The following is a 22,936-nucleotide window of genomic DNA, read 5'->3' as shown; positions in this document are numbered from 1 at the left end:
TACGGTGATGCCGAGAGACGGTTAGTTATACTAGTTTTCTCTGGCAATAGCTAAGCTACACCGATACTATACAAAATCTCTCAGTTATGACGCTTCCAGGATGGTATTATAGCACACGGAGTTTACGCGTACAGTTTGAGTCGGCATTTGGAGAATCCAGCGAGTGTTGGCCTCAACCAATGGGAGAACCGCTCACGTTTTATGCCCATATATGGCAAGAGCCGGTGAGACAACCCGGAGTGGTGGGGTACCCCGGACGAGTCCATTTCTCTGATATTGAAAATGGGGGGGTCAGCATGATTTTCAAATAATTATTTACCAACCACCATGAGGAGGAACTAGATAAAAATTATCACCTCTAGATGAATCATTATCTCCTGATGATGTTTGAGCGAATTACAGGATATTTTTTGGTCCTCGGGATAAATTTAAAATTGAAAATTGCTCGTGTTCTGGGGGGCCACAACAGCTGCCTGCCACCCCCTGGGACGCGTCCACGTCGACGCCGGCCTCCGATTTTCCCTCGACAGTGTTGCCTACAACTTGCGTCCGTCTCTTCGAGTCTCGAGTCTCGCATCGTCCTGTCGTCGCTACTGTCCCTGTCCTCAGGAACACGCCGCAAGCCAAAAACAAAAAAATATAACAAAAAATTTAAAAAAAAAACCACTGACTCTTCACATTTTATCTGCTAAATAGGTGAGTCCGCATATTAATTAATCAGTGATTTATCGTAGGGGCCGAGGCCAATGGATTTACAGTTGCAATTTTATCCATTGCTCCCAACTCGGCTTGCAAGCCGGTTATCCGCCATCATTGGGTACAGGGCGTTGCTCTCCTCGTGGCCGATATTCCAGAATTGTTCGGTGTACGCGGATTAATAAGTTGGCATTATTTCGGGATATATTTCTTTTTTTTTATCTTCTTTTTGGTGGATTTTAACGGGACACGTCGACAGGTTGTTGCCGGCGACAAGTGGCCCCTTCGGTGGATTTTCGTGACGTTTACCGCATTCTATTATTAGAGTCATGCACTTCCTCTCGAGAGCCAAAATTACCCGCAAATTCTTATCACTTCCTTTTCCTCCTGGGCCTTTCCCTGTGGCTCGATCAAAAACCCACTCGGTTCGTCGTGTTATCGGTGAATTCTGCGGATTTTTATTTCTCCATTTAGTGATAATGTTCGAATGTAAAATCTGAATGGAATTTTTTGAAAATGTTTTAAAAACTGAGGGAGATACAGACTTTTTTGTTGAGACTATTTTTTCGATTTCAATTCGCTCCATAAAAAATGTTCTGGCGAAAATTTTAATGTCTCCATTAGCTCCGGAGATATTTACGAAAAACTCACTGAAGAACTGAGTTAAATGATCTCTTTTTAAGTGACCATGTAACATTACCATAGAAGTAAAATTTTCAATTCAATTATTTTTTAGGGTAACGAAAATATTTTGAAAAATCCAAATTTTTAATCGCTGCGTAACACAGTGATGAAACGAATAAGAATTTTATTTTTGAGAAATAATGACCGCACACTAACAAATAACTGGTTTGTAAATTTTACTCCTATGGTAATATTACATGGCCACTTAACCAATCAATCTAATCATTTCATCAATCAATTTACTTTTCCGTGGTGTTGGAGTAATTGTTTTGCATGTAGACAGATCTTTCGTTTTCCCCAGAAATCTTAAATAACAAAACATTTTTAACAATGCTAGAGAATAATCTTTGGGATGAATGAAAGTGAAGGTGGGAGGGTTAAATAAATGCGGGTGGATTACTCACATTATTCGTGCGACCGGTCGATGAGGGGTAGTTTAAGCCGGTTCCAAAATTGTGGGGGTGGAAAGAGGCGGGGAGGGGAAATGGCAGCTACGGGGGCAAAGGGCAAGGAGAAGAGGAGGAATTGAAGAGTCTCGACAGTATCGTAATATCAGGCAAAAAATTGATAGTAAGGAAGTTGAGGAGAAATGGGAGATTTTCCCCTCTTCTGCTATTCGACTACCTTATATGGTAAAGAAAGCCAGGATTGGACGAGGAAGGGCTTCCCCTATTGGCCGATGGCTCTGGGTGGGGGGCCCTGTACCACCGCTCATCCTTTCGTATAATACACTCGTCGCCGATTGAATCGACTACATTTTGGATTTTTCGAGTGTCGAGAACACAACTGAGAGACTGAATTTATCCAATTCGAAGTGACATTTCGGGTTGAAATTTTGTATTAAATTTTTTACGTGTTTTTAAATCAGTAAGTTGGTTTTTTTTTTTAATGTGAAGTTTGAGTTTTGTGGAGTTTGGGTTTTGTGACTATCCCCAGGGGTTTTTTGGAATTTGAGGATTTGGGTTTTTGGATTTGAGGATTTGAGTTGTGCGGATTTTTGTTTCTTTTTGCGGTTTTTTTTTTTTGGTTTTTTTGGAGGATTTTTGAGGATTGGACGGTGTGTCTAGGTGCCGGGGTTGGGCGGGGCTGGGTGCGGTTTTCCCAGAGGTACCGGTTGACGACCCGTCGGTTTTTACGGGTGATACTGGAGTTTTGGCGGTTTGTAGGGGAATATTATGGGCCATTGAGGGATTATTGAGGGGTTTTGAGAGTTTTTGAGGAGTAGGTGGTGTATTGTCGCGGATTTTGTAACGGTTTGTCCGGGGCTTTAAGAACTCTGCGGCCATCTTGAGTGATGCGCGTCACGTGGCAGTTTGAAAATCCGGTTGGAGCTATTGAGGATGGTCTGCGGACTTTCAGTAGATTTTTGTAGAGCTTCTAAAATTGTTGAGTGTAAAAATAATGGTTTTTTTAAATCCAATTCCATCGGAAGTTTATCAGAAATTTCTAGGAAATCGGGAAATGGACTGAAAAGGGGTAGAACATCTTTGAATCTGCTCCTCGAGTTTTTGAGGAATATTTCTGAATGTAAGGAGCTGGAGACATTTTTTTAGGACATTTTTTGTAGAGTGGAATAAGAACTGCAGAACAGTACGAATTTCGGTATCTCTCGTTCGTTCAGAGATATTCATGGAAAACTTACGGATTAAATTGATCTGTCATTCTTTATCTTTTGCGGGTAGAAATACGTGGAGATCAAGGGGCGAAGTCAACGCTTTAGACTTTGAATGGATTGAAGTATTTCGTTTTTTGCAAGGGTAGATTTTTTTATATTTCTAGTGAAACTAGACTAGTTGACTAATTAATTTTTGAGTTGCCAATATTCTTACAAAAGTTTGATTCGTCACTTTTATCCCACCTTCTTCTGGGATTATAATCTGTCATTGAGATTCAGCTTGAATCAATGTCAAACACTTTTCTTTCATTTTATTATATTAAATGCTAAATGCAAATTACTTTATTTAAAATATTCAGTTAAAGTATCCAATTTCAAAGTTTTCTTTACATTCAAGGAAAATTAGATTTTCAAAATATCGCGTGATTCCCCCGAATAAATAGCGTACTCATGCCAAAATATCCTATGGAAAGGGCGTATGTCCGATCAAGTCATGATCGAATCCAAAACTTCGTAAAATTAAAAATCATTCTCTTTACCTTTTATCCCCCGTTTTTTCCCTGATCTCCACCAAAAACTCAATTAAATAAATAAATTGACTGTTACAGATAAACTCAAAACAAAATGTGCGACGAAGAAGTAGCCGCCCTCGTAGTAGACAATGGATCCGGTATGTGCAAAGCCGGTTTCGCTGGTGACGACGCGCCCCGTGCTGTGTTCCCCTCGATCGTGGGTCGACCCCGTCACCAGGGTGTGATGGTTGGTATGGGCCAGAAGGACTCATACGTTGGTGACGAGGCGCAGTCCAAACGTGGAATTCTCACCCTGAAGTACCCAATCGAGCACGGAATAGTGACCAACTGGGACGACATGGAGAAAATCTGGCACCACACGTTCTACAACGAGCTTCGAGTGGCCCCAGAGGAGCACCCAGTCCTCCTGACCGAGGCTCCCCTCAATCCCAAGGCCAATCGTGAAAAAATGACTCAAATTATGTTCGAGACATTCAATACACCAGCGATGTACGTTGCCATCCAGGCTGTTCTCTCGCTGTACGCCTCAGGTCGTACCACTGGTATTGTCCTGGACTCTGGTGACGGTGTATCCCACACTGTACCAATCTACGAGGGATACGCCCTGCCCCACGCCATTCTTCGTCTCGATCTGGCTGGTCGTGACCTCACTGACTACCTCATGAAGATTCTCACTGAGCGTGGCTACTCCTTCACGACAACCGCTGAACGTGAGATCGTTCGTGATATCAAGGAGAAACTCTGCTACGTTGCCCTTGACTTTGAGCAGGAGATGGCAACAGCTGCTTCATCATCGAGCCTCGAGAAGAGCTACGAACTCCCTGATGGACAGGTCATTACCATTGGCAATGAACGATTCCGTTGCCCCGAGGCACTCTTCCAGCCATCATTCCTGGGTATGGAAGCCTGTGGCATCCACGAAACAACTTACAACTCCATCATGAAGTGTGACGTTGATATTCGTAAGGATCTCTATGCCAACACTGTACTATCTGGTGGTACCACCATGTATCCTGGTATTGCCGACAGAATGCAGAAGGAAATCACTGCCCTAGCACCATCCACCATGAAGATCAAGATCATTGCACCACCTGAGAGGAAATACTCAGTGTGGATCGGTGGATCCATCCTTGCTTCACTCTCCACATTCCAGCAGATGTGGATCTCCAAGCAGGAGTACGACGAGTCTGGACCATCAATTGTCCACAGAAAGTGCTTCTAAGCTTGCAACGTACCCGAAGATTTACCCCCCCTTTCCCCTTTCGCAGTCATTCCGTTGGTCTTTTATTATTTTATTTTATTTTAATCTAGATTTTTTTCTCTCTTTTTGGATCTCAGTGGACTTTTGTACACTGGGCTCTTCCATTATCATCCGTCATTACTCCCATTCCTTCTCCTTGCCCTCCCCCCTTTTTACACGATTTCCCCTTTCTACCCTGAAATTGAAAACCTTCGGATGCGTTCCAGGAGTTCCAGTAACTGCGATTCACGGAATCATAAATCAGAGCGATTTTTTCGGCTTTTTCGTGCTTTTTCAATTGCACTGATTTATCGATTTTGTTATTCCGTGGTAAATCGTGTTAACAATTGCATTCCGTATTCATTCGAGGATTGTTTGATGAATTAAGAGACACGTGTTCCTCGGATTCCAGTGGAAATTCGAGCTACAGGGCCTCATGACTTATTTTCGAATGTCTTATTATTGTTTAATTAAATTGGTCTCCTGAAACTTTTTCATATGAAATATACATTAGTATTATCGATAAATGGAACACTTTCTCGTGGTGGGGAGACAGCACGAGTCATTCATTAATTGGGATGTGTGATGCCCGAGGAAGTCTGCGTAAATTACTCGCTCAAACCATTATTAATTTTTTTTTTTCTCTCAAAATACATAATAAAATGTGAGACAAAATAAGGATTAAAGACACGGTTTCGAAACCCCGCAAAGCGTAGCCAAAGTATTATAATTTTATTCCCATTGTATTGTGCAAATTCATTCATGCAATTGAGAGATTACTCCAGACTGTGGGATAATAAAAGTAATAAAAAAAAATCTGATAAGGTATATATGGGTATATACTGCGAGGTGAACACGATTTTTCCGTTGGGCTCTTGGTTTGATCCTTGTATGAACGTATGCATTCCTTGCGTTCTTTGTTTCGCTCGAGTTGTCTATCGTCGATTATCGAATAGTGCTGATATGTAGGTGATTATGAATTTTTTTTTTTGCAATTCATGTGCACGATTAACGAATACGAGGAATCCCCAATTTTGTACCGTCTCTAGAGGAAAATACAATGTCAGTAATCCTAAGACTTGTGGTAAACCTATGATAATTATTGTAAGAATTAGGTTTATACTTTCCAATTCAATAAAATTATTTTCAACGACTATTGAAATACTGGGCATCCTGTTATTTATCTTCCCAAGAATTTGAATTGGTGGCGCCACTGGGCCCAATTGCTTTCGCTGGTAAGTTATGATTGGCTAGAGATTTGCGCGAAGAGAAAAAACAATGAGCACTTGTTAATTGTTGTGGAGTTGAGTTGAAGTCATTATCAGGATCATTTCTCGGTGATGACCCATCCTCGATGATTATTAATAATAAAGCTGTCCAATCGTTGATTGTTTAATTTTATCAGAGAAAATATTGGACCAGTGAGGGGAGGATCAGCGAAAATATGGAGTCAATTTACTGATTTTTCAGGGTTTTCTTGCGTGTGGCTGTCATTTTATCTACGAGGCTTGCAGTTTAGTGATAGTAGACTATTTTTTTTATTGGAATTTGAAAAATGCCGGAGCAGAGTTCGGAGCAGTACTCCACGTGGGTGAGTATTTTAATTCCTGGCTGTTGGTTTTTGGACATAACCTGCTGATGTAAACAATGTCATCTGTCATGGAATTGTTTTGACATTCAGGTGGGACTGATTTATGTGTTCAATCTTATTGTTGGCACTGGTGCCTTGACACTACCAGCAGCTTTCAGCAGAGCAGGATGGGCTCTAGGACTCGGTGTCATCTTGATTCTAGCATTTATCAGGTAATTATTGAATGACAGGGGAATCTTTTTTTGTAATTAATGATTTATTTAAAAAACTATCTGTTTAAGAGAGAAATCTAAAAAAAATTTTTTTGTCGGTTATTCAATTTTAGACAGGAAATGTCTAGTGATGTTTCCTTGAAAAATCAATAGTTTTTACATTGAGGGATTTTTATAACAAAATTGAAGAATTTATGTTATCTGATTTTTCTTTCTTTATTTGAGTTTCGTGAATTGTTTTTGAGAGACATAAATGTCACTTTTTTGGTGTCGATTTTTTAATGGGTCATTAAATTGCAGTTTTGTGACTGTGACGTTTGTCATCGAGACGATGGCATCGGCTAATGCCATCCTGACGTGGCAGAGGATACAAGACAGGAAAAAAGTGAGTAGAGGGTGAAGAGGTCTGAGGAGATGCATGAAGTCTTGACAATGAGAAGTACTGTGGATATTGATAAAATGTAGAGGGGAGTGGAGTTGAAAGGATTCGTTTTTGCTTATTATGAAAAAGAAGAAGGGTAATGACTTATAACAAAAATACAAATACATTCATTTCAATTTATTTAGAAAAACGTTTCGTTCATTTTACTTCCCCCTGAAATTTCTTCCCTGAATTTTCACATTTCTCACATAAATGATTTTCCAGGCTTCAGGTGAATCCGGACCCTCAAACTCTGACTCCGAAGACACTCCCCTGGTCTCCCCAGCCTCAATAAATTCACCAGAACGCACAGATACTTCCTACAGATACTACATGATCAACGAGAGAATAGAAATGGGAGAGATGGCATCGATATTCTTCAATAAAATGGGCACAACTCTGTTCTACATTTGTCTAGCTGTCTATTTGTACGGCGATCTGAGTATTTACGGAGCTGCTATTGGAAAATCCATGGCAGACGTGGCCTGCACTTATCAGCCTGCCAATTTAACGTGCAACGACACAATTCCTGATAACATTGCCTGCTGGGAGGGCTCTGATATCAATCGACTGGATGCCTACAGGATCTTCCTGACGACGTTCGTCCTCGTCCTGGGGCCCTTCGTCTTCTTCAATATTCAGAAGACCAAGTATCTCCAACTTGTCACGTCGGTGATGCGATGGCTGGCCTTTGGCATCATGATTGCATATGCTGTGAGAGTTCTGATGGTTTCTGGCGCCCAGAACTCACCTCCAGCTGCTAATATACTAGGCATGACATTTTCAATCATTTATATTTTAAATCTAGTAATTGTTTATTTATTTCTCCCGAGACTTTGAGAGTAATATTTCATCAATAATTTGAATGTTCCAGGAATTCCAGGGTTATTCGGAGCTTGCGTGTACTCCTTCATGTGCCACCACTCACTACCTGCCCTGGTGGCCCCGATCTCCAACAAATCCACTCTGAAGCGCTCTCTCTTTCTGGACTACGTCCTGATCGCTGTCTTTTATCTGCTGCTGGCCCTGACAGGTGCATTTGCTTTCAAGCACATCGATGACCTCTACACCCTAGATTTTGGACCGAGAGGAGCAGGTGACTGTACAACAAGCTCCAATACATTCCTGGTGATGATAGAATATTTTCTGGCTCTCTTCCCCGTGTTCACTTTGTCTACGAGCTTCCCTATAATAGCAATCACCCTGAGAAACAACTTGCAGTCGTTGTTCCTCAATAAAGACTCCACTTACAATCTCTGCCTGAGGAAATTAACTTTCCCTATCTTGGCTGTTGTCCCTCCTTATGCCATTGCAATGGCAACCAAAGACTTATCGATACTAGTTGGTATAACTGGATCGTACGCTGGTGCTGGCATTCAGTACTTAATTCCCACATTTCTTGTTTATCACGCGAGGAGGAGAACCAACGATGTCATAGGACTCGGAGTGAAAAATAAATTCTCGAGCCCATTCAGGAGCAATTACTGGCTCATTTTCGTGGTTCTCTGGGCTTTTGCCTGCATGATAATCGTGTCTGTTAATCTGTATGAAATTCATTCCGTTTCATGACATAGGAGAATTATGTCGCATTTTTTATAAGATATTTTACAAGATATTTCGCTGATCACTGATTATTACTATGTTTCCTCTATTCTTTTTATGGAGGGAATTTCAAGTGATGTGTGAACCCTCGCAGGAGTCGAATCTCTTTGACAATAGGATATTAATTAAGGAATTCGGTGGAACCTCGGTTTGCTGACCTGTTTAATAGACAATACTTGTTATTACAGTTTCAAATTTTTTTTGTATGGAAGTCTGAGGGCACAGGATACTGTGGGGTAATTAATTATAGCAATTTAACTTGTGTGAGTTGATGTTCATTATAAGTCTGAGGAACTGTATTTTGGAATTGTGATTTATTTATGGGAACTAATAGATGTCCATATTTTTTCATAATAGCGATCTTTATGGAATCGAATATTGATGTTAATCTGTGTTGAGTGTGAAATAAAACAATTTCATGTTGATAGGAGGTGATATTTAATTAGACTTTAGTAATTGAACTTTGAGAATTTTTTGCACACTTTCCTTTATTTTATTTTATTTGAGGAGTTGAGGAAAAGCTGATTAGTGGATCAAATTTATTTTCCGATTGATTTATTTGCCATAGTTCAATAATATACATTTTGTTTTAATATTTTCCATTGACTTTCCATTCATAAATCTTACAATATACATTTTTCTTAGTTTCACGATTCAACAATAAAAACACAAGATAGGCAAACACATATTGAAAGAGTAATATTAAGTGATGAAGACGTACACTGCTGAAAATTTTAATTGCATTATAGTTCACTGACATGTCGAGGATTTTCCAACGTGAAAATTCAGATTTTAATCGAAACTGTAAACTTTTGTTCGATCGTTCTTTTGAAAATCGATAAAAATGAGGAAAATTCAGTTTTATTTGGCGCTGAATTTTCATATTTCCATCGAAAATTGAATATAGTTTTTGCAATCTTATTGGATTTATGATGAAAAAATTCATAATTTTCTTCCTCCGTTTTCCATTTTGTGTTGCTCCCCCGGAGAAAGGGAGTTCCTCGTGAAATTTCATTTTTTTTCTAACACTGCATAATAAACGGTTAATTAATGATTTTTTCCAGTGTGCAGGCACATGCAGGAATAGGCATACTCTCAATTGGTGTTACTGCTCTTTGATTGTTGGATAGTTTTAATTGAATCGTCTTTTCGTGGGCTTGCGAGGAATCTTAGCCAGATTGGTGATAGTGGAGTTATGGAATTATCTAGTAGTGTGATTGCTCGACGAATGAAAGCGGTTAAATCCAATGAACTAAAATTGATAAATCAAATTCGATGACTGAAATGCTCACTGCATTCATTCCATTGTCCATCTTCCTTGATAATACTATCGACAATAATCTTGAGCCAGAGAATTGAGATTGTTGTTCAATTTCAATGAGCATTTTTTCATTTGTGCTTCAATCATGCGCACGTTATAATATTAATCTTTTGGTCTTTGGTTTTCCAGTCAGTCTTACTGTCTTTAAATGCTCGGACTTAACAGAATAATCGAAAAAAAAAATTGTTACATCAATGGTTATAAGGGGAAAGAACTGTAAATGGGATAGACTCAAGCGTAATTCACTTTCGATATGTCGATTTGACGAATTATATTCATTTGATGATTGAAGATATTCGAGAATTTTTGCATTTTTTATAAATCCTATGTGTTCTTCGTTTTCCAAAATTTATGCAATTCTGTAGAGAAATAGTGAAGTGAGATAAGTCGAGATAATTTTTTGTAACGAGCGATTTATCTCGAAAACTATTGGTCTAACGAAAACACGATAAAGGACTTTTTGATGGGGGATTAAATGTTCGACAAAAAAGTTTTTTTGATATTTCTTCCTAGAATTAATAGTTTTTGAGATTAATCGACATTCAATAAAATTGGAAAATTCCATTTATCACACTTCACGATTTGCGAACTTATATTGTCATTAAAATTTCATCACGTTATAGACAACAATTGAAAATTGAAAAGATTTATAAATTAATTAAAAAGCGGGAGTTTTCCCGAATCTTCTCCAATTCAATTGACAATTTCAATAATTGATATTTTTAAATCGTCTGTAGTCTGAACTGGATTTTTCATTTTCAATTGTTAGAACTGTTTTTTAAAAACTCCAGTAAAAAAACTGCTATAATTATAAAAAAAGCACGTCTAATCCTCATAAAAAAAGATATCCTCCGCCTCAAATTATTCATTCTGTATTCGACCAAGTGTGGTCGCAACGGATTAAAAAAAAGCAAAAAGAAACAATTCTTCTGGTATTATTAAAAAAATTGATGATTGACTGTAGACGGCACCTGATAATATTAATACTTAAGGCCCTGATATTTCTCCAAAAAGGGGCAGCTCCCTTCCTGATGATCGATGCATTCGATAACAGGATTGTGACTGCTGTCCCACATTCCAGGGCCGCACTGTCGACACAATCCAGCGAGAGTACAGGGTAGACGATCAAGCTGTCTAAATTGATAGAGCAGACCCCTAGCCTTCCTGACAATAACATTGCCATCCATGTACATAGCGAGTGAACTGAAATGCAGGAGCATCTCGTCGGTCCTGAGATCCTGGGCAATAACATCATCAGCGTAAATGCACATGATAGCCAAGCAGAGGAATAAATGAAAATAATCGGTCAAGTAATTGACCCAGCAGGCCTCCCACATGACAAGTGCAGTCTCTGTTGGGAATTCTCTCTTGAGGCACAACAAAATCCACCTGTGGCAGAACAGAAGCTCGAGGGCATCCGTGTGTCTCTCCAGGTGAGCGTAAAAATCCGGGACCATCAGCTTTATCAATTCCCTGAGGTAACACAAGTTCTTGTCCATGTCTGTGTCGGTTGGTGTGCAGACAGCTACAGATCGTTGCATCAAACCGGCAAAACACCAGAATGCATCGGTCTCGGAGTTCAACTCCGCCAGGAGAGGGGCCAGAAGGTCTGACATACCCTGGGTATAGCCGAGGTGAGCATTGTAAACAGCATAATTCAGAAGGATGTTTCTGAAAAGATGTGTACGTGGTGAAACTAGAATTTTTTCCCTTTTTGCTTCAGAATTATAGTAATTTTAATCGTTGAAACTTAGATATCTTCTCCCTTTTAGCTAAAATTACCGGTTTTTCGTTTTGTAAAAAATTGTTGAGCGGATTGACACAAAAAAATATATCGTTTTCGTATTTTAATATTGTTTAATAACTCAGAACATCCTTAGGGATGCTTCTTTTAGCCAAAATTCAGGTTTTTCCAATTTTTCTGGTGAGCTATCGATGGGATTGACGTCAAAAAATATAACGTTTTTGCGTTTTGTCGTTATTCAATGCAGCATTCAGTCTTCTACTACTACAGTCTTCTACTACTTTTTAAAAGTCTAGAGAAATGCAGAAATATATTGGCACCACCTTGAAGCTTCATGAGTCATTAAATAATAGGAAACGCAAGAACATCATATTTTCCCCCGCCAATCCCATCGTAAGTTTGCAGAAAAATAGAACATCTTCAAGTACTCGGTTGGCATTATCTTATGGAATATTCACATGAAACTAAACGCCTTGAAGAACCTTAAGGTTGAAAAACCCCAACGATACTCACTTCATCACCCTGATATTGGGATTATCCTCCCCCGCATAATACGGATTAGCCCGATCGGTCCTGACGACATCCTTCTCAACGATGCAAACGACATTTCTCCAGAACATCTCAGCCTCCTCCGGATTCATCGAGCACCTGCGTCTTTCAATTTCCTCATACTCGATCCTCCTAATGGCGTCAATTTGTTCCCTGTCCTCAAAGGTGCTCTGATAAGAGTAACAATGAAGAAGAAAGGGCCACACAATTTTCCGGAGTGCGGGTTCGAGTCCACCGAAGAAGATGCCCTTCCTCAGGGCGAGATCATCCTCCACCTGTCCCCGCTCATTCAACAGATCTTTCCACGCGAGGGATGTGATCATGGGCACCTGTCCCTCCTCAGGGTGCAGTTCATCACGTGCCACTTCTGGTCTGCATACCATAAAATGCCTGTAGGGGAGAGATCCCTCGGTGTCAGGCGCCTCCTCGGGCCTCGGGTAGAGCAGCTGATGCCACTGGTGCAGAGTATTCGCCAGCCTGTCCAGTCCTCCATGATGGAAATGCAGAATCTTGTACTGACTCTCTCTCGAGGCGACCACCAGCTGTCCACTGGTGCACCCTGGATCCGCAAAAAAGAGTCTCAACGATCTCATCTGTCCCAGATCCACGGAAAACCTTCTGCAGGCGTGAGCCCTTCTCACAGTCACCGGCGATGCCGTTGCACTCTCCGGAAAGGTCAGATTATGCTGGAGTGCCAGTAACTCCGGAGATCTCATCCACGTGGGAAAATCATGATCAGAACTGTTGAGGGATAGATTGCACGAGTTGAGGGACATGCTCCGGCTCTTGTTCGTCACAAAATGCGCGTAGGAATTGTCGAGAGTACCGGAGTCGATGGACTCTGATCTCAATCGATTCAGGATTATCCCCTCATCCTCATTTTTGTTCGGTTCTCTGGGTTCTTCATCTGGCATCTTCAGGGCATCGCCCTTCTCGTTGGAATTAGCCAGCCTCTGGCTTCCCTCCAAACAACCCCCTGAGCAGATTCTCTCGCAGTCCCTGCAGTCGACGGGCTCCTTCACCTCCAGACACACATCCAATTTCTCGGAATTCCCCTCTTCTTCGGTGATCTTGCCCTGCAGGGGATTACCCTCGGAGGGGATACTTCTTTTGGGTGTCAGGTTCTCGAGTGTCGTCGGATGTTTTCTCAGGGTGCTGTTGGGGATCCACGAGAGGTGGAGTGTCGGCACCTCCGTTGACTCACCGATTCTGCAGGTAATCGTCAGATAACCCGGATGGTGCACCACGTCGCAGTGCTGTCGCATCGGTGGATGTACACACACATTATTCTTACAGAAAAGTGCTTCACCGTCTTGATACAGGATTTTTCGATCTGGCGGGCTCTCCCCCAGGATATAGTTGCTCGCCTTCCTCAGGATATTCGGCAGAGGCATTTTTTTATTCTCATTAATTTATTGATTAGTCATTTGCTCGCTCCTCATTCTCTATTACTTAACTACGTTGTAACTCTTTGTTCGATCTCTTCGATTCCTCGGTGATGACTTCCATTCTCATTTCGATCACTCGAGTGTAACTGTAAAAACTTGAGGTTCAACAGTTGTTTAATTATTCTCATTATCTGTCAACAACATTAACATATGTTTCGTTATCGTCGAGTTACTGTCCTCATTGCATCTGGAAAGCAAACGCACATCAGTTGTTTCTATTGATACTCACTTCGATAATGAATTGCCTTTTTTAAACATTGAAAATGTTTATGTTTTATTGTGGGTTTTCAGTGAAGAGTGCTCCACGTCACTTCACCTTGTTTTATTGATGGACGGGCTATTTTAATGTGCTCGTCATGTTTTTTGTGGGACTGATGGAAATGAAAGTATGGAAATGGTGGAAATAACTTTTTTTACGATTTCAATGTTAATAAATAAAGTTGGTGCACTGTGGAGTATCACGAGCACAACAAATTCATCAACGAAAACGCAGTGGACGGTGCGCAATGCACATTGTACAACTTGCTCGTGCCCTTTTCCCTCTTAGGATCAATATTTCTATTGGATCCCCGCAGTACTATCCAAACCACTTACATTCCACTTCCGACGTGCTTTGTACTTATCAAAGTTGCAAATTGAAGATAAAACGAAGGGTACCGCAACAGGAATTTATGGAAGTTATATACACATTTTGCTTTAGATTTTATTCGACCAATAATGTGATGACGTTTTCAATAAATGCTCGCGGAAGTGGTAAATTCATTTGGATAAATTTACAATTTTTCACAGAACTTTGAGAAAATTAATAATATGTCATTAATAATATATTAATAATATCAATCTAATCTCTATCAATTAATTCTGATTTATTTGTAAACGAATGATAGACATTTGGGACGAAATTTTGAAAATCGTCGATTTATGGAGAACAACAAATAATACTGATACGATTTTTCAGAGAATGTGGGAGAATAGAAAGTTTATGAGAATTCAGCGAATGGTGTTTGGACTATAGAAATTGAACAGGAAAAAATTAAAAAGGGACAGCTCTGGTGAGAAGTGTTAAAGTAAGAGACATACATTTTTTTCAAGACTGTTTTTTACTGAATATTTCGGAATTGAAGGAAGATAGCGATATTTTTGGTCATACATTTTTTGGAGAGAAAAGTGAGTGGTACAAAAAAGGTATTTAGAAAAATATCGATATTTTTCTTCAATCTTGAGATATTCGGGAAAAATTCAACTCGAGGAAATGTGCACTTATTCGAGTTTACCGCTAGTGAATTCATTCTTCACACATTTTTTGTATATACCTCGCAAGTAATTAATAAATTACATTAATTAGAGAATTTCTGTTACATTATATTAGAGTTTTTGTACAAAATATGCACATGGCAATTATTCTGAAAAGGTCCTGGAGACATGAGAAAACTTCGAAAAGAGGAATTATCAGTCTCAATTTACAGGTCCAAGGCCTGATCATGGATGAACATAATCCTATGAGTCTTGTCCATAGCAAGCCCAGACTTGGGCCCACGATTGAGGTACGTGAGGTTGGCATAAGCATTGAACACAAAGTCCTCCTTGAGATATCCCTGGATGAGGAGGAAGCCGATGATGGCTTCCCCTGCCTCTCTCGAGAACTTGGGGACTGGAATGGTGGAGACTCTGTAGGCGACAGCCCCCTTGTTGTACCAAGCGTCCATCAGCTTGAGGAGTGTCAGGTTGGTCTCACTTTTGAGGGCCTTCTCGATTATCTGGTAAATTTGGCGACAGTACGGGCCGATGTCCGTCTCTTTGCTTTTTTTTGGACGTCTGCAGTGGTCGCACATCTCGGCGCAGTCCTCCTGCTTCCAATTCTCCTCGAAATGTTTAGCTATCAAACTTCTGCGACACGTGCCGGAGTCCAAGCAGTACTCGAGAACCTAAAATCAGCGGCGAATGTCATTGATATATGAAGATTAAAAAATGAATAGTTATAATAAATTAATTTTTTATTGCTCTATTCAATTGTTACTTAAGGATTCAAGGTCTTATTTAGTCTCTCTTGAGTATCTGGGGAACAACATACCTTTTGACTAAGCAGAGGCAGAAATTGTTCCTCGATACTAAAAAATATAAGTTAAAATAGGAATCGAAATGATTACCATTTCAATTCCATAATTCAATATTCTTCAAAAAAGTCACTTTTCTAGACCAAGACCCTGGCGGGGAAGTTAACAAAAAGTTTTTCATTTTCATATTTTAGATGTGTACGAGTTTTATGATAATTTACGGCGCAAAGAAAAATGTAAAATCAACGGTTGGTTAACAATTTAATTTGATTAAAAAAAAAACCTCACTTTTCTCCCATAAAAATTTTAAATCCGTTCTCAGGGCTGTGGAAAACAATATTTTTCTGTTTTTGTTCTTCCCTGAGGATTTTATTATTATTTAGCGCAGTCATATAAGAAATAATCCGTTGATTCACTAAAAAAAAAATCTATTTCGGAAAAAAGTTATTGTCGTGGCCGATGGCGTGAGTGGAATGTGTGGGTTGAACTCATCACAAACCTTGTAGAGATTCTGGAGTCCGACCTTGTCACCTATGACCATTGTGCTGAGCCTGAAGATGTCAGCGAGACGGTAAAGAACGATACAAGCTGCCTTCTTGCCATCCCTTCCAGCTCGGCCACTCTCCTGGTAAAAATTCTCCATCGACTTCGACACGCAGTGATGAATGACAAATCTCACATCTGGCTTGTCAATTCCCAGACCAAAAGCTATCGTCGCCACCACCGCCTGGTACTCACCATTGATCCATCGCTGATAAATCTTCGATCGCACCTCCGGCTCCAGCATGGCATGGTAGCATCCCAAAAGGAGTCCCTTATCCCGCAGATCTGATGTCAATTGCTCTGCATCTTTTATTGTTGTCGTGTAAATAATTCCCGACATCTCTGCGAAACGCGTCTTCAAGAGGTTGGAAATCATCGAGAGGCAGACATCCTTGTCCGCAGGCTTTCGTCGGACCTCGTAGAAGAGATTTGGACGATTGAAGGACGCACGCAGCACCAGGCAGCCTTGAATCTCCAGCATCTTCTGGACGTCGTTTATTATCTTCGCTGGTGCTGTAGCTGTCAGCCCGAGAATTGGTACACCTGGGAACATGTCCTTCAGGCACCCCAGGAACTGATAATCAGGTCTGAAATCGTGTCCCCAGGTGCTACAGCAGTGAATTTCATCAATAGCGAATAACTCCAGTCGTTTCATATTGAAAGCCTTCTGGAGTTTAGACATGAATCTCTTGGACTTCTTCATGTACTCTGGAGTGATGTAAACGAGTTTCAGATCGTTGTTGTTCCCCTCGAGAGCATCCATGATGGCTTTAGTGATTTTTTTATCAGACTTGGGGTTCATCATCCCTGCTTTCACGTTAATCTTCTCCAATCCGTGGAGCTGGTCCTCCATGAGAGCCACCAGGGGTGAAATAACAATTGTCACACCTTTCCCGAGAACCGCTGGTAGCTGATAGCACAGACTCTTGCCACCACCGGTTGGCATCACCAAAATTGTGTCCTCTTTCGAGAGGATCGCGTTGATTGCTGCCTTCTGCAGCTCCCTGAACCTCTTGATCTTGAATACTTTGGTCAGAGTCTGGAGTAAATCCTTGGACCAAGGGAAGTCGTCCTTATCCCAATCTTTTTTCGATACTGTTAGACTCTTCTTCAGAAGGGCATCGTCCAACAGCTTCTGTTTCCTCTGAGTCAGCGCCAATTTCCTCTCCTTCAATTTTTCAATGTCCCTCTGAATCTGGCTCACCTCAAAATCGATCGCTGCTATCTCATCTTCCTCTGTCGCTAAAATAATTAATGTTTTTTAATTATCAGTTATTCCTTTTGCTTTAATGGAAATTCTCTTAAAATGAAAAAATCACGTTTGTTAAAAATTAGTAAACATCTGTAGATGATATATAAACACGGATTTTTGTATTTCGAGAGCTCAACAATATTTTGCCAATTTTTATTGACTTCTTATTTATTTATTTATACATAGAAGTTCGAAGGAACACCAGGAAACAGGGTCAGCAGATAAATTTCTATAATAATGTTGATTTCTGAACAATTTTAAACTTCATTGAACATTTTTCAAATAGAAAAGTGAAAATTGCACTGATTATTTCATCTTTCTATACCCCAATAATTATCATGTGACCAATCATGCTTTATATTGATTGTCAGTCAATAAATAAAACACATACGACCCAGAATTAATCTATTCATTTGTTGAATTATTCTTAATTAATTAAATAATCAATCAAACCACCGTTAATTTATTCGCTCTAAAAAAATATATCGTGCACAAATTATTACGCAATGGGGAAAAAGTAAGACGACAGTTCAATCTAACGATTAATGAATATCTTAAATAAACTATAAATTAAGGAGATGAATTAATATGAGTGAATACTGACATGGAGAAAGAATATATTGAAGAATATAATTATTGCGATTACTGAATTATTACAATACCTTCGTACACAACTTCAATATCTCCCATGACGCCCTAATAATTCAATACTTCATATGTCAGATAAATAATCAATTTGTTTTTTCTCGTCATTGCTTCATTATTTTATCCAAACCGCAGAGTTGTTTACTACGGAGATGTACACATGGCAGAATTCTCCATGAATGAGATATCAGCTGATTGATGGTCACAGCGAACTTCACTCATCTTTGCGGTTCAGGAGGTTCAGGATAAAACCACTTGTCGAACGTGTCTAGGTTAAGCCATTAAAAATAGTCGTAATTACTGGTGATTACTGTGGATCCAGTGGATTAATTGTTTTTAATTTCTAATATTTTTCTTTGAACACTGCAGATAGGGATATGTGTTGTTTTCACTGATGGTGAGGGATATATGCCCTGGTGCTTATGTTTTTTAATACTGCACTTCGTCACTGTCCATTTTGGCTCAAGAAACAGTTGAGTGGTGCCTATTTTACAGGTACTGGTGCGTTTTCAGTGGAAGATTATGGGTATTTGATGGCAGGTGATGATTTTGCTTCAGGGTTTTGAAGAATTTTATTGTTTTAGTCCGGAATATCTCCAGGAAGGGCTCTGGCAAGATGGACTCCAATTTAAAGACGCACACTGTGAAGACTATTGTCGAATTTCAATCCATGTCAGTGCATATTTTACCGGCACTTCAGGATAATTTCATGTATTTGGTAATTTTTTGTCATTCGTTATGATGCTGCAAACAAACACGCCTATATTGAGAATTTAAGTGCAACTGAATTCGAAGTTTTTACGTTGGAAAGGATTCGAATTTTTGTCACTAATGATTCTGACTGACAGTAATAAATTGAAAAAACGGAAAAATTTGAAAATCTTGGTGGAAAACTTTCGTATTCTCGGTGGAATATTGGCTGCCTATTTCCTTATAATTTTAATACCTTACGAGAAAAGATACAATTTCTTTTTATACATATTTTATTCTGATACAAAGAAAATAAAATAAAGAGAATACTAAAGCAAATAAATGGCATAAGAATGTTTTAAAAAACATGTAAGAATCGATTTCTATCCACTTTTGCGATATAATATTTTCAATAAAAAATTCTGAATCTGTCGAAAACTGATAAGAATCTAATACAATTATTTTATTTAATTATTATTGAGTTGGTGAGAATTTTTAATAACATTTCTTTGAACATTTGAATGTGAATAAGTATGATAATTTCAATGATTGAATCTGCAGATCGTCGATGACAAGACTAAAGAGGCAGCGGTGGTGGACCCGGTGACCCCAGGGCTCGTCGCAAGTACAGTTGAAGAGCACAAAGTTAATCTCACAACAATCCTGACGACTCATCATCACTGGGATCACGCAGGGGGAAACACCAATATGTTGGAGAAGTTCAAGGACGTTCTGATATACGGGGGTGATGATAGAATCGATGGTATTCACAAGATCGTGGGGCATGGGGACAGTCTCGAGATTGGGAGCTTGAAGGTCAAGTGTTTGGCAACACCCTGTCATACCACTGGACATATTTGTTACGTTGTCAATGCCCAGGATGACGAGCCACCCTCTGTCTTTACAGGTGAGATACCCGTGGAATTTCTCTGGACGTTAATTAGGACTACAATGGTTTTGTTTGAAATTTCTTCACTTAATTCGTAAGTGAGCAAAGAAATCATTAATGGAACTCAATCTGAGATAATAAATAATGTATGGAATTTTATTGAAAATCGAATCATTTTGCATTCATGTTTATTTATTATTATGAAGGGAATGTTTTAATATTTTTGAAGATCGCGACGTTCTTGGTAGTTGATTATGAAGACTAGAAAGTGTTTTCATGAAGATTTTGTTTGTTTTTATGCTTAAATTATCGATACATATTTTTGTAACAGCATTATGTTTGGAGATTTCTCTTTTTTCATGTGTTGGAGAGAGATGCAAAATGAATTGAATAAAATGATTATTCTTGATAGGTGATACATTGTTCGTGGGAGGCTGTGGAAGATTTTTCGAGGGAACTCCAGAGCAAATGTGCAAAGCTCTCCTGGAAGTCCTTGGTTCACTTCCTGAAAAAACGGTATTGTTGCTTTTCTTCAATTTCTATCGTTTCAAAAACCTTTTTTTCATTAATTTTATTGTTCAATTATTTTGGGATTTCAATTACTCATTTTTAAGGGGTTGGGGAATAATTTTCAATCGAAAAAAGAGGAACAATCTCATTAAAATTGTCGGCAAACATTTTTTAGTAGTTAACAGGTGGTTTTAAACTTTTATAAAATTTATGAAACACTTGAAATCGACAGAATATATTCTGCGGGCACGAATACACCTGTGCTAACCTGCAGTTTGGAATGGAAGTAGAGCCATTGAATCAAGACATTAAGGAAAAATTCGAATGGGCAAAAAACCGGCGCAAGCTCAAAGCCCCAACAGTACCGAGCACAATTGAGGATGAGAAGAAGACTAATCCCTTCATGAGAGTTAACGAGCCTTCGGTCAAGGAGTACACTGCGATGATAGATCCAATCGCGACAATGGGCTCCTTGAGAAAAGAGAAAGACAGTTTCAAACCGAAGGAGAAAATTTGATTGGTGCCACCTGAATATTCCCAGCAACTCCGGTAAATTGCTGACTGAAAAGATATTCAAGAATTAAATCAGGAATTAAAGAGAGAGTACTGAACTAGTTTTATCAGCGTCGGCAATAATACCAATGTTTTGTATGCTTCTCACGATTTTTTTTTCGAATAAAAACACAAATTGTAGCGAAATTATCAATATTTATTACTTCAAATAGCATAAATTTTTAAGTTATGTGCAGGGGAATTTGACTAGGCGTGTCTTCACTCTTTTTGTTATAAATCTGCATTTCAGCGACATATTTCTCCTTCGATCTTTCGTACATATCATAGTAAACCTGGAAAAGAATATCACTCATTAATTCCCGGAGAATATTTCCAAATAAAACATTTAGTTCTTCAAAACACAATTAAATCAATAGAACTATGTCCAAAATAATGAATGACAAGTTGAAAAAAAAATTGAACAGACAAGAAAAAAGGTAAGTGGCATTTTCCAATTATTATATTTTCGTTAAATATCTATTAATCAGAGAAACTGCTAATTTTAGAGGGAAATATGAAAAGATGTTTTTTACTGGGAATTTAATCCGCTCCAAAAAAGTCATTTATTGTATCCACCTCAAATCAATAGTTATGAATATAAAACGATAATTGGAGAAAATGTGAATGGCAACTGAATTGAACGATTAAAAAATTAAAGATATACACACCTTTTTATCTTCTGAACTCAACGACTTCCAAGTGGTGGCAAGTTGTCTAGTGAGCTCTTGTTTGCTGGGTTCAGGCTCTCCAGCGAGCCTCTCCATCACCCTAGGCCTCTGCTCCTGACAGAATTGGAAGAACGGATTTGCAGGACGTTTTGGAGCATTTGGATCAGTCTTTCCTCCTTTTCTCTTCGTTCCCTTCTTCGGTTTCTCTTCCTTCGCTGCTTGTGATGTCTTCTGCTGCTTCTCTGACTTCACCGTTGCCTGGAAAACACTGTTCTCCTCTGAGACGCCCATAGGGGCTTCCCTCCACCGATCTCCATGTTGATCGAGTCGATCAATCAGGAACCTGGAGCAAGATATTCCGTTCAGATTCTCGGAATTGATTTCTCCGAAGAAAAATTCCCGAGGCATTTTTTGAGACAATTTTTCTCTTAATAAACGTTCTCCTAATAAAAATACAATTCTTATCGCATGGATAATTTGAATAATTAAATAAGATCGATCATTTGTGAGACGTTTCAATCAAGAGAATAATTGTTGGCCAGAAAAATATTCAAGGGAAAATACCACACGTGAAAAATTAGTTACCGCTCTAGATAATATATATTAATGATGTTACACTCAAAAATATCACAATAAAAAATAACAGGCCGAAAAGTATTCAATTTAATTATAGAATTTAGAATATCATAAGCTAATAATAGCACAAAACGTCAATATCACACGCACAGAACAGGAAAATCAATATTGAGTAAACCCAAAAAATAGAAGACTGAGCAGCCGAGAATTCCACAATTTTTATAGGTGGCAACAGAAATTTTCCCTGCAGAAGAATCGAGATAAGTTTCTTCAAAGAGAAAAATCCACCGATTACTCCATTCAATTTCAACGCATTTGGTCTTATTTTGAAGCTCCCAAGACACCCGTGAAGATAACGAAAATAATTTGAACATTCACTCAGTGACTTTCTATCTAGCAACCACTAAAAACAGTCTATCTTACCGCATCCATCACAGATAACCTATAATCACATACTTTTTCTCCTTTCTCGTGCGTTTCAGAAGTTTCCTGACGGTCTGGATTCGATAGACAAGTCGTTCATTATCCTGTCAACACACTGTCAATTCAGAAATTCATCCAGCTCCAAAAATAATCAAAACTGAAATGGAGTTATTTACCTGCTGCAGGAGTTCGCATCTGTCTAGTAAAAGTTGATATTTCCGTTTGTAAATGTCGTACTCGTCAAGGTCCCCTTCGTACTCTGATTCCTCCAGCATTTCGATCTTCTGACAATATTCACTTTGTGATTATGCAATTAATAATTGAATTGTTTATCACTCCGAAAACGCAAACATCAATCATGTGGTTCCGCACCAGTGACGAATGATTTGAGGTGATCCAGTCGATAAGTTCAATTTCTTCAATAATTTCTGCAATCTTTGAAGAGACTAGCGCCGCCCCGGCCGCTCCGCGGCCGGGA

At 39.2% G+C, this 22,936-nt stretch overlaps 6 protein-coding genes across 10 annotated transcripts; 3 read left to right on the top strand and 3 right to left on the bottom strand.

Annotated features, from left to right (window-relative positions):
- Positions 1-555: 555 nt before the first annotated feature.
- On the top strand, positions 556-5,930 carry LOC105265531 (actin-5C). Of its 2 annotated transcripts, none has more exons than XM_011303072.1 (2): positions 556-696; positions 3,604-5,930. In XM_011303072.1, the coding sequence occupies exon 2, from the start codon at positions 3,620-3,622 to the stop codon at positions 4,748-4,750; it is 1,131 nt and encodes a 376-aa protein (XP_011301374.1). In that variant the 5' UTR covers positions 556-696; positions 3,604-3,619; the 3' UTR covers positions 4,751-5,930. The 2 variants fall into 2 exon arrangements, with proteins under 2 accessions (XP_011301374.1, XP_011301375.1); XM_011303073.1 differs by lacking the exon at positions 556-696 and adding an exon at positions 2,147-2,247.
- Positions 5,931-6,034: 104 nt separating this feature from the next.
- Positions 6,035-9,019, top strand: LOC105265530 (transmembrane protein 104 homolog). The gene is made up of 5 exons (XM_011303071.1): positions 6,035-6,359; positions 6,450-6,571; positions 6,872-6,956; positions 7,218-7,764; positions 7,867-9,019. Exons 1-5 carry the CDS (start codon positions 6,324-6,326, stop codon positions 8,559-8,561), a joined length of 1,485 nt encoding a protein of 494 aa, XP_011301373.1. The 5' UTR covers positions 6,035-6,323; the 3' UTR covers positions 8,562-9,019.
- Positions 9,020-9,069: 50 nt separating this feature from the next.
- On the bottom strand, positions 9,070-13,620 carry TBC1D16 (TBC1 domain family member 16). The gene is made up of 2 exons (XM_011303064.1): positions 12,173-13,620; positions 9,070-11,586 (listed from the first exon to the last, which is right to left on the bottom strand). Exons 1-2 carry the CDS (start codon positions 13,600-13,602, stop codon positions 10,896-10,898), a joined length of 2,121 nt encoding a protein of 706 aa, XP_011301366.1. The 5' UTR covers positions 13,603-13,620; the 3' UTR covers positions 9,070-10,895.
- A 1,210-nt stretch (positions 13,621-14,830) lies between these two features.
- Positions 14,831-18,256, bottom strand: LOC105265527 (ATP-dependent DNA helicase Q1-like). Its single transcript, XM_011303065.1, has 3 exons — positions 18,168-18,256; positions 16,210-17,495; positions 14,831-15,581 (listed from the first exon to the last, which is right to left on the bottom strand). The coding sequence occupies exons 1-3, from the start codon at positions 18,193-18,195 to the stop codon at positions 15,117-15,119; spliced, it is 1,779 nt and encodes a 592-aa protein (XP_011301367.1). The 5' UTR covers positions 18,196-18,256; the 3' UTR covers positions 14,831-15,116.
- Positions 18,257-18,335: 79 nt separating this feature from the next.
- On the top strand, positions 18,336-20,938 carry tzn (tenzing norgay). Of its 4 annotated transcripts, none has more exons than XM_011303068.1 (6): positions 18,336-18,422; positions 18,520-18,651; positions 18,735-18,868; positions 19,402-19,747; positions 20,142-20,245; positions 20,472-20,938. In XM_011303068.1, exons 2-6 carry the CDS (start codon positions 18,573-18,575, stop codon positions 20,754-20,756), a joined length of 948 nt encoding a protein of 315 aa, XP_011301370.1. In that variant the 5' UTR covers positions 18,336-18,422; positions 18,520-18,572; the 3' UTR covers positions 20,757-20,938. The 4 variants fall into 4 exon arrangements, with proteins under 4 accessions (XP_011301370.1, XP_011301368.1, XP_011301371.1 ...); XM_011303067.1 differs by having other exon boundaries at positions 18,377-18,453; XM_011303066.1 differs by having other exon boundaries at positions 18,373-18,651.
- Positions 20,928-22,851, bottom strand: LOC105265529 (high mobility group B protein 6). Its single transcript, XM_011303070.1, has 4 exons — positions 22,635-22,851; positions 22,492-22,562; positions 21,460-21,802; positions 20,928-21,084 (listed from the first exon to the last, which is right to left on the bottom strand). Exons 1-4 carry the CDS (start codon positions 22,731-22,733, stop codon positions 20,974-20,976), a joined length of 624 nt encoding a protein of 207 aa, XP_011301372.1. The 5' UTR covers positions 22,734-22,851; the 3' UTR covers positions 20,928-20,973.
- Positions 22,852-22,936: the final 85 nt, after the last annotated feature.

Source organism: Fopius arisanus, unplaced genomic scaffold (assembly GCF_000806365.1).
Source record: "Fopius arisanus strain USDA-PBARC FA_bdor unplaced genomic scaffold, ASM80636v1 scaffold00030, whole genome shotgun sequence".
In the NCBI taxonomy this organism is placed as follows: domain Eukaryota; kingdom Metazoa; phylum Arthropoda; class Insecta; order Hymenoptera; family Braconidae; genus Fopius; species Fopius arisanus.
The sequence above is the reverse complement of the archived record's forward strand: the minus strand, read 5'-3'. Positions and strand labels throughout refer to the sequence as shown.

Bases quoted from the DNA above. Each gene is read 5' to 3' on its own strand.
- LOC105265531 (XM_011303072.1), top strand. From the start codon at position 3,620: ATGTGCGACGAAGAAGTAGCCGCCCTCGTAGTAGACAATGGATCCGGT.
- LOC105265530 (XM_011303071.1), top strand. From the start codon at position 6,324: ATGCCGGAGCAGAGTTCGGAGCAGTACTCCACGTGG. The intron at 6,360-6,449 runs GTGAGTATTTTA...TTTGACATTCAG, and splicing joins CGGAGCAGTACTCCACGTGG to GTGGGACTGATTTATGTGTT. The intron at 7,765-7,866 runs GCATGACATTTT...TGAATGTTCCAG, and splicing joins TCCAGCTGCTAATATACTAG to GAATTCCAGGGTTATTCGGA.
- TBC1D16 (XM_011303064.1), bottom strand. From the start codon at position 13,602: ATGCCTCTGCCGAATATCCTGAGGAAGGCGAGCAACTATATCCTGGGG. The intron at 11,587-12,172 runs GTGAGTATCGTT...ACATCTTTTCAG, and splicing joins CCCAATATCAGGGTGATGAA to AAACATCCTTCTGAATTATG.
- LOC105265527 (XM_011303065.1), bottom strand. From the start codon at position 18,195: ATGGGAGATATTGAAGTTGTGTACGAAG. The intron at 17,496-18,167 runs GTATTGTAATAA...TAATTATTTTAG, and splicing joins TATTGAAGTTGTGTACGAAG to CGACAGAGGAAGATGAGATA. The intron at 15,582-16,209 runs GTTTGTGATGAG...CGCTGATTTTAG, and splicing joins GACTCCAGAATCTCTACAAG to GTTCTCGAGTACTGCTTGGA.
- tzn (XM_011303068.1), top strand. From the start codon at position 18,573: ATGTTTTTTAATACTGCACTTCGTCACTGTCCATTTTGGCTCAAGAAA. The intron at 18,869-19,401 runs GTAATTTTTTGT...TTGAATCTGCAG, and splicing joins AGGATAATTTCATGTATTTG to ATCGTCGATGACAAGACTAA. The intron at 20,246-20,471 runs GTATTGTTGCTT...TGAAATCGACAG, and splicing joins GTTCACTTCCTGAAAAAACG to AATATATTCTGCGGGCACGA.
- LOC105265529 (XM_011303070.1), bottom strand. From the start codon at position 22,733: ATGCTGGAGGAATCAGAGTACGAAGGGGACCTTGACGAGTACGACATT. The intron at 22,563-22,634 runs GTAAATAACTCC...GTGTGTTGACAG, and splicing joins GATGCGAACTCCTGCAGCAG to GATAATGAACGACTTGTCTA. The intron at 21,803-22,491 runs GTATGTGATTAT...ATCTTGCTCCAG, and splicing joins CGCACGAGAAAGGAGAAAAA to GTTCCTGATTGATCGACTCG.